This window comes from Eriocheir sinensis, chromosome 41 (genome assembly GCF_024679095.1).
Source record: "Eriocheir sinensis breed Jianghai 21 chromosome 41, ASM2467909v1, whole genome shotgun sequence".
In the NCBI taxonomy this organism is placed as follows: Eukaryota; Metazoa; Arthropoda; class Malacostraca; order Decapoda; family Varunidae; genus Eriocheir; species Eriocheir sinensis.
This window is the reverse complement of record NC_066549.1, coordinates 15237727-15246755: the sequence shown is the minus strand read 5'-3', so window position 1 is coordinate 15246755 and position 9029 is coordinate 15237727. Positions and strand designations below refer to the sequence as shown.

Sequence of the window (9029 nt, the reverse complement as noted above, 5' to 3'; positions counted from 1 at the left end):
AAACTGATCACAAATGCTTTAATATATATTTTGAAATGGTTTATGTGTGAGTGATGATTTTTTCTCATTTTTCTCGCTTGGAGGGACCATTAAGAAACATGATCCCTGCTGCTACCGGGGTAATACACCCCTAACTAATTATCTACTGTCCCTAATGATGGTATAATTAGTGCTAAAGTAGTATTAGTGTTATATGTAATTTTGTTTGAGAGGAGGAGGTGGTAACATAGGGATACTGGCATTTCTATCCCAATCCCTTATGCAAGAGTTACCCATTCCTAAACCAGAAGGGCACTGGAATAAGCAAAGATTATTTAGTGAGAGGATGAAGGAAAGGGATGCCCACTGATGCCATGCCCATTATTCTTGACGAGTTAAGTGTGTAATCACCAACCTTTCCATCAAACTGTCATTTCAATTTCATAACTTCTGTAATCTTTGGTCACTTTACAGTATTTTTGTTTTCACTGCAGCTTCTAATGTCTAACTCCTGTATAGTATCTCATTAGTCCTTCATCATATTCTTTTCTACATGTATCAAATTTCATAACCCGTGTAGACATACTGACGCAAGATATATTATAGAGAGATAAATAGGAGTTTCTGGCATGTGGAAATTCAACCCATGCTCATTTATACAGCGTCCCACATCACTCCTACCAACCTTTCAACAGGCAAATAAAATAAGAAAACGAATTAGGCCTATAGATCTTAATGGAATAGATATAGAGGCTTAAGACATGAGTTTTGTTACATATGGAAATTCAACTCAGACACATCTACAGCTTCCCAGCATACTCCTCGCATCTTTTCTGCAAACAAATAACAAAATAAACTTGAATTAGGCCTATAGATCTTAATGGAATAGATATAGAGGCTTAAGACATGAGTTTTGTTACATATGGAAATTCAACTCAGAGACATCTACAGCTTCCCAACATACTCCTAGCATCTTTTCTGTAAACAATTAACAAAATAAACTTGAATTAGGCCTATAGATCGTAGTCGAATAGATATAGAGGCCTATAGATATGAGTTTTGTGACTTACGGAAATTAAACTTAAGGCCATGTCTACAGAGTCTTACCATGCTTCTATTATCTTTTGAGCAGGTAAATAATAATAAAAGTCCTTGAATTAGGCGTATATATCTAAATAGAGTGAATATTTGTGTATAACTAGTGTGAAAATCTCTATAAAAAAGCCAAAAGTTAATCACCGTCACCCAGACCAAGACCAAGAGAGGAGGTAAACAAACCCTCCCTGGCGGCCACTCGCGGACCCATGATGGCGTAGCGGCCCGTCCTGTTGGTATCCTTATTGTGTCTTATTGCCCCGTGACCGTGCCAGGACGTGCGCGCCTCCTGCAGGATACTCCCGGGGAAGGTTTTGAGCTGGGTGAGTGAAGGATTCATGTGCTGGGGAAAGTTTGTGGCTGTGGGAGGTGGGTGGAGGTGGCAAGGGCGGGCCGTGTGGAGTGAGGGGGGAGGCGCCGGGTGGTGGCAGGGTGGACAGGGGGCAGGGGAATGTGTGATGCAGGGTGGCATTGAGGGAGAGGTAGTGGAAGAATGATGTCTGGGAGGGTAAAGTGGTTGAAGATTAGTGACGTGACCCTCGGCGCCATCACCACCTGTCACCCAGACCAGATGTCACCACACACATATTGCTGAAGGAAAAGGCTGATTAAATCCTAGTAAATGATGGCTTTTGCATACATTAACTCAATGGTTTACCTCACAGTTGATACTTATTAGCTTATTCAATGTCCTCTCATATCCAGATGTTAGGTTTGGTCAAAGATAAAGGTGGGGGGAGGTTGAGGGGGGTAACAATAGCTTGACATTCTTTTAAGTGGGAATGCAAAGGCAGTTATATATAATGTAGAATGGACCGTATTGGCTATCCGGCGGTGACTTGGAGACAAGAACTGTTTTGACAACTCGGTTCCTCTTTTCTGTTTCAGGAAAAATTAATACTGGCTGTCGTTTTGAGCCAAATGTCCGAACGTGGTACCTGGTGGTTGAAAAAAAATGTATTTACCCTTTGCTTGTAAGGTTTTAAGGTTTGCATCTGTGTGGTGTGTGTGACCACTGAGGGGCGAATGTGCCGTGGGCCATTCACCTGAGCGGCCCAAACAGAAAAAACACAGCTTGGAGGTTTCATATTTTTTTGCCCAGGGCTTCATTTTGCTCTCCAGCAGCTTAAGAATGATTTAATTTGCTGTTAAATAATTGTTAGTAGCTATTCTGACTTCTGGTCTTAAGATAAGTGATTTACAGATGTCCTCTCGCTGGAGAGGGCATCTGTAAATCACTTATCTGAAGACCAGAAGTCAAAATAGCTACTACAGGTACTTAAACTAACAATTATTTAACAGCAAGTTAAATCATTCTTAAGCTGCTGGAGAGCAAAATGAAGCCCTGGGCAAAAAAATAAGACACCTCCAAGCCGTGTTTTTTCTGTTTCGGCCGCGCAGGTGACTGCGGCCCGCGGCACATTCACCCCTCAGTGGTCACACACACCACACACAGACGCAAACCTTAAAACCTTACAAGCAAAGGGTAAATAATTTTTTTTTTACCAGCAGGTACCACGTTTGGACATTTGGCTCAAAACAACAGCCAGTATTAATTTTTCCCGAAATAGAAAAAGAGGAACTGAGTTAAGTCAAAACAGTACTTTCTCCGAGTCGCCGCTGGATAGCCAATACGGTCCATTACTGAATATAAGTGTGTAGTATGAGCTGTCAGTCATTTCTTCTATGCAGGGAATGCATTAAGAGTTGATTCTTGCAGGGGTTAGGGATTAGTTTACCTCTGCCATCTAAGAATACCATATATTCCTTCACATTATGGCTTAAGGGCATGTATTTTTATGCTTTAACTTTAATATGAAGGCATACATGGTATTTTGAGATGCTGCAGCTAAATGGTAAAATTCTAGTATACATGTCTCACATTGGTGAACAAAACCTTTTCTGTGAGATTCATCATTTTTGAAGGAAATGTCTCAACTTTGTCTCAAAACACCAGTCCTGCAGTGTGTGTCTATAACAGTGAGTGCTGAGTGTGCTGTCCTCCCTGCAGACAGTCACCATGAGCAGCGGGTTCATCACCGAGAAGGAGGTGGCGGAGCGTCGCCGCGCCCGCCAGGAGGAATGGGACAAGAACCGCGGGGAGAGTGACCCGGCGGAGGCCCCAGAGGAACCTCCCCACGACCCCCGCTCCCTCTACGACCGCCTCCAGGAGCAGCGCAATAAGAAGCAGGAGGAGTACGATGAGGCACACAAGTAAGGGAGAATTTATTTCTTTACTTATTTTCTTTTTCTTTCTTTCATTTTTTTTCTTTATTTCTTTAAAGCACAAACCGTAGCATTGTCTCTCTGTTTCTCATAGCATCATCTCTCTCATACCATTATCTCTCTTTCTCATAGTATTGTCTCTCCCATACCATTGTCTCTCTCATAGCATTGTCTCTCTCTCTCATAGTCCCCCCTTTTGTCAGGTTCAAGAACATGGTGCGTGGGCTGGAGGATGACGAGGTGGATTTCCTTGAGTTGGTTGACCGCACAAAGCTGCAGGAGGAGATCAGAGTGCGGACTGAGGAGAACACTGCCATCGCCGAGTACAGGTCTGTCTGGGGGGGTGCAGGGTTATTTTTTTGCTTCCATTGTACTATTGTAACAAGACTTGCATGATAGAATGATTGGGAAGAGTGAAGACTGGAGTGGATGGGAAAGGAGGAGGGAGAGTGAAGTTATTATAGAGAGGGCAAGTGTTGGTTTGTTTCTTTCCTTTCATTCTACTTTCCAGACACTTATTTTGTACTTGAGACTTGTGTGATAGAATGATAGCTAAGAGTGAAGACTGGCATGGATAGGGAGGAGGGAGAGTGAAGTCATTATTGAGAAAGTGTAGGTTTGTCTTTGTACTTTCATTCTATTCTCCAAACAGACTAATTTATTTGTTTACTCAACTCTTGCATGTTAGCATGATTGCCAAGAGTGTGAAGACTGGCGTGAATAGGAAGGAGGGAGAGTGAAGTCATTATAGAAAGAGCAAATGTAGGTTTGTGTTTTTGCTTTCATTCTATTCTCTAAACAGACTTCCCCTTCTTCCCTTCCCTTCTTATCCCTTCCCTCCCCATCCCTCTCTTCCTTCCCTTCCCTTCCCTTTCCTTTCCTTTCCTTCTCTTCCCTTCCCTTGCCTTCCCTTCCCTTCCTTTCCCATCCCTTCTCTTGCCTTCCCTTCCGTTTCCTTTCCTTCTCTTCCATACTCTTCCCTTATCCTTCCATCCCTTCCCTTGCCTTCCTTTCCCATCCCTTCCCTTCCCATCCCTTCTCTTGCCTTCCCTTCTGTTTCCTTTCCTTTTCTTCTCTTCCATACTCTTCCCTTATCTTTCCATCCCTTCTCTTCCCTTGCCTTCCCATCCCATCCCATCCCATCTCACCCCACCCCACCCCACCCCACCCCACCCCACCCCACCCCACGACCACCACCACCACCACCAACAACAACAACAACCACCCATCAATCCCTCAGGAGAAAGGTGTCGGCGATGCAGAAGAACATCGCCGAGGAGGAGATCCGCGCCGAGATCAAGGCAGCCGAGGCCCGGAAGAGCGCCGGCACAGGGAAGCGCCAGCCGTCCCATCTCTCCCTCCTCGCCGGGGCCATCAAGAGGAAGAGCAGCGAGGAGGACAGGGCCGGCGATGCTCCCACGGCGAGTCACTCCAAGAGATTGAAGTCAGGTGGGTTGGTGTTAGCAGAGCCATAGATAAGAGTGTACTTTTATGGAAGCATGGAAGTATGGAAGGTGAGGTGAGGGAAAGAACAGTGAAGGGCAGACAGGTAGTGGGTGCTGTGGAGAGAGTTATGAGAGGTAGAAGTGTGAGCATGGAGGTAAAGAGGGGAGTAAGGAACAACTCTGTCATATGCATCAGAGGCGTGGACACGGAATGCAGCACAGCAATTGAGAATACGTGCAGTGGAAATGAGTTGTATAAGAGGTGCATGTGGTGTGTCAGGATGGGATGGAGAAAAGAAAGTTGGAAAGTTTCGTTTAGTCGGCGCAACATCTGTGGTCATATGCCGAAGAGAGACAGAAGGGGAAGGAATTATATGAGAAGGGAACAGATTCCAGGAGACGGGACACAACCCCCGATTAATACCTGGTACCCATTCACTGCTGGGTGGACAGGGGCGTAGGGTATCGGAAACGCCGCCCAAATTTTTCCACTCCTCCCGGGAATTGAACCCGGGCTCTCTTGGGTGTGAGCCGAGTGTACTAACCACTGCACCACGAAGCCCCCATGGGATGGAGAAAGTAATGAAAGTGAGCACAAGAGGTTTGGTATGGGTGTGACAGTGAAAGAAGTGGATTGTGAAGTGGTGGAGTGGGTGGAGCGTGGTGCATTGAGATGGTTTGGCAATGTGGTGAGAATGAAATTTGCCACACTCTCATGTTCTATGGCTATGGGTGTTAGTAGTTGGAGCTTGTGTTCATTATTTTCCTGTCCCATAGAATAAGTGAGAAATATTATATACTTACCATGTTGTTAAAATCTGGTCATGTCCTGTGTGAATGCCTAGGGATGGGTAGTAACCTTTTATACCCTTGTCTCTTACTGCACCAGATTTGCATTCATGGTACTTATTTAATGTGTGATTGAATGGTATATATTATTGTTACAGCCACTCACTGCCCATGACTCCAGTTCTCTCTTTTTTATGTCTTTTTATGACAGCCTCCTTTCAGTCCGTCAAATTGAGTCACCACCCAAGATTCCAGTTCTCCCGTTTCATGCATTTTTTTAAGACAGCCTCCCTCCACCTCCCTTTCCAGGCCTGTCTAAAATCTTGCTTGTTTCACGGAGGTTTGTTTTTACCAGTTTACTCACACAAAAACCCAACCTTTCAGACTCTGACAAAGAGAGCCCGGTGGAGGACTCCACAGCAACCCTCCAGGCTGACAGTCCTGCCCCGGCTGGCCAGGAGCACCCAGCCCCACACGTTGCCCCGGCAAACTGCGTGGCAGCCCCCAAGTCCGGCCTGCAGTGCATTGCCGTGCTGCCGGGCCTTGGGGTGTACACCGACTCCAGTGACTCCGACAACAATGTGGACTCTGACAGTGATGAAGATGAGGACGTGCAGAGCCAGGTGCCCCAACAGCCTCGCGACATCACCGGCCGGATCGTGAAGCCCATGGCCCAGTGCAGCGGCCAGCAGGGCTGCTGAGGTACCTGGGGTGGCCGGGTGGAGGCACTGGGTAGTTATGTTCCTTATAGGAGCTCATAGACAATAGGAGACAAGTTGGTTATATATAATTCCTGCCACCAATAATATCCTGGACTTGCAGAGGCTTGAGAGCTGCACCACTGCCACTGCACACTGGACTAGTACACACACACACACACACTGTGGACTGGTACACACAAAGCAGATTTGGATTTGTGTGTGAGATCGACCTAAGTCAATGTTAAGTCTTTGTTATTGCTATATAAGTATTTTAAAAAAATCTTGAATTTAAAAATATGGAATGACAAAACATCCTTAAAGTTGTGAACATTCAAAGACTTCACACAAAAAACACACAAATGAAATACAAGAAAGATAAGTATGTTGTGTGAATTGCAGTTTTCAGTTTGCCTGATTTAAATATACAAAGAATAACAAATCACCAAACTAATGCACAGTGCAGTGCAGTGGCGGTGCAGCTCACAACCTTGACCCAAACCCTGCACACACACACACATACACATGTGAGGGGTGACCCAAGGCACCGGGCCGCTGGATGGAGCCTTGGCGCTGAGGCTGAGTCTTGGCGTTGGTCCACACTACAGTCTGACCAGCTGGGCGGCCATGCAACTCATGCTGCTAAAAACCTTGAATTATGCCTTGGGGGAACACCCAGGACCTGGGGTACCCCAGGTCACAACCCACACCTCAGTGCAGAGAATGGTGCAGGAAACAGGCCCTGGCAGTGTGGCGCGGGCATCACCTCGCTGGTCACCCCGCCGTGGACAGCCTCTCAAGTCCTGCCTTTGTTGGCGGCAGGAGTGAATTTTGTTTTCACTTGGTTAATTAAGTGTGATCCAAGACCACCCTTTATTAGGGAGACAAAATAATGATAATTCCTCCCAAGAAGTGTACAGTCACCTGCCTTGTTTGGGCAAGACCTTGAGGGATGTGTGGCTGGCTTGGTGTCTTGGCCCAGGGATGCTGATGTTGTTGCTGGAGGAAGAGCAGCACCTTGTGAGGGCCTGTGGTGTGCCCTGGTCACAGGGCCGCCGCAGCCCTCCAGGGAGGACAGCCGAGTGGTGGACTTGTTTTGTGGTGCAGGGACTTTGTCTTCTCAGGCGTGGAATGGGCTTTGTATGCAACACTTCAGTTCACTGTTCATGGCGGCCCAACACTGTGTTGGAGTGGGAACCTCTCCTCATTAACAGCATTAGTGGAGCTTCACATTCATTTGGTGAGGTCACTTTTTTGTATTGCCTTTACAAAATGGCAACATAATTCTAAACTTTCCCCAAATGTAATGCAAATGTCATTACCTTCACACTTTTTGTGAATCCGCTGCCTTGAAATGTTGATGACTACAGTCAACCCTCGCCTTGATGGACCAGTGAGGGGGAGGCGTGTGTTGGTGCTGGACTGGAAGTCTGTTGATGCCAATGTATAAAATAATAAGTGTTCTTGAGTAACACAAGTAACAGCCAACTTTCCCCAGCCAGTGTTATGACCGCAAGCAGCCGGCCAGTTGGCACACGGCTAAACACTATTGACAAAGTTACATTTCCTGCGGCCAGATGGAAATTTTAGGCCAGAAGGCAAATTTGTCAATAAAAATAAATATTGCCACTTGTATTATTATTATATCAGTTTCATTAAATGTGAAATCTGTTATATCAGGGTCCTTTACATTGAGGTTTACTGTTGTTATTGATGAGGATCAGTGAGTGGCGCAGCATTGTTTGGCCGGCGCAAGGCAGCCAGTTTAGAATTACGTCAAGGGTTCCCATTCTGACTCAGTTTACAGACTGCAACAAAAACTGTTAACTTTATTTTAGGCTGTAAGTGATTGCTGTGTAGTAATTTAAGGGATAAAACTTTTGAAGATCTTGAGTATGTAATACAGATATTCTAGACACTTGTGTGTGTGCCTCACCAACAATTTCACTGCAGCAAGGATCACCTCACTCATGGTGAGGAGGATCTCTTGTCAGAAAAATGTACAGGTGAATGCCTGGCCAAGGAGAACACAGGGCAACGCTTCCAGTCCTGCATCTGGCCACCACACAGGTGAGTATGACAAAGTATTTAAAGGTCTGCAAGCTGCTCATGTTGATACAATGGCTTAGTTTTGTTGTGGTGGGGATTTTCACTTCTTGAAACACATGACAAATTGATCTGCTTGGGAGAAAAGTCCTTTTTTCCAGCATCAGGCCAAAGGGAACCCTGGGGCTGTGGCCCTTGTGGAGCCTCTCCCTGCCTTACTCATGACTGTTTGACAAGGATTTAAATGGATGGGAGGTTCAAAGTACACACAATGAGTTGAGAGCAGGTGTGTGGTAAATTAATCTAATTTTTCTTTGAGCCAAGACAGAGAGAGGGTGTGGCTGGGTGTGTTTCTCACTAGTCTGTGGTGCCAGGCCTCTGTGCAGGCGTCCTTTTCATTCCAAGTCGGTCACCCATTGACTTAAGCCATGAGTGTTGTGGGCACCCCCTTGGCCTCCTCCACACAGGACTGTCTCTTGCATACAGCCCAGTGAGCAGGCTTGGCTCCAGGGCAGTGTTCTACACACCCATACAGCCGTAGTTGGTGTTTATTGGACTGTTCTGGCAATGACCTTGACTCAGTCACACAGAGTATTTGCCAAGTTGACACAGTCATTTCAGCAATGACTGTGAATCAGCAGTCTTGTATTATGGAAGGCATTAGTTCACCTCTTCAGTGTCTCAGCCATAGAGTGAGACTGACAGCACAAACAACTTGAAGGTTTAAATCTTTGCCCTTCTGTGCACGTAT

At 45.9% G+C, this 9029-nt stretch overlaps 1 protein-coding gene across 1 annotated transcript; it reads left to right on the top strand.

Annotated features, from left to right (window-relative positions):
• The first annotated feature begins 1230 nt into the window (after positions 1–1230).
• LOC127009715 (PSME3-interacting protein-like) lies at positions 1231–8150 on the top strand. The gene is made up of 5 exons (XM_050883074.1): positions 1231–1397; positions 3086–3288; positions 3504–3629; positions 4541–4749; positions 5919–8150. Exons 2-5 carry the CDS (start codon positions 3095–3097, stop codon positions 6233–6235), a joined length of 846 nt encoding a protein of 281 aa, XP_050739031.1. The 5' UTR covers positions 1231–1397; positions 3086–3094; the 3' UTR covers positions 6236–8150.
• Positions 8151–9029: the final 879 nt, after the last annotated feature.

What these genes read in the sequence shown, in the direction of transcription:
- LOC127009715 (XM_050883074.1), top strand. Translation starts at nt 3,095, where the DNA reads ATGAGCAGCGGGTTCATCACCGAGAAGGAGGTGGCGGAGCGTCGCCGC. An exon ending in GAGTACGATGAGGCACACAA is followed by an intron (nt 3,289 to 3,503) that starts GTAAGGGAGAAT and finishes CCCTTTTGTCAG; the next exon opens with GTTCAAGAACATGGTGCGTG. An exon ending in CTCCAAGAGATTGAAGTCAG is followed by an intron (nt 4,750 to 5,918) that starts GTGGGTTGGTGT and finishes CCAACCTTTCAG; the next exon opens with ACTCTGACAAAGAGAGCCCG.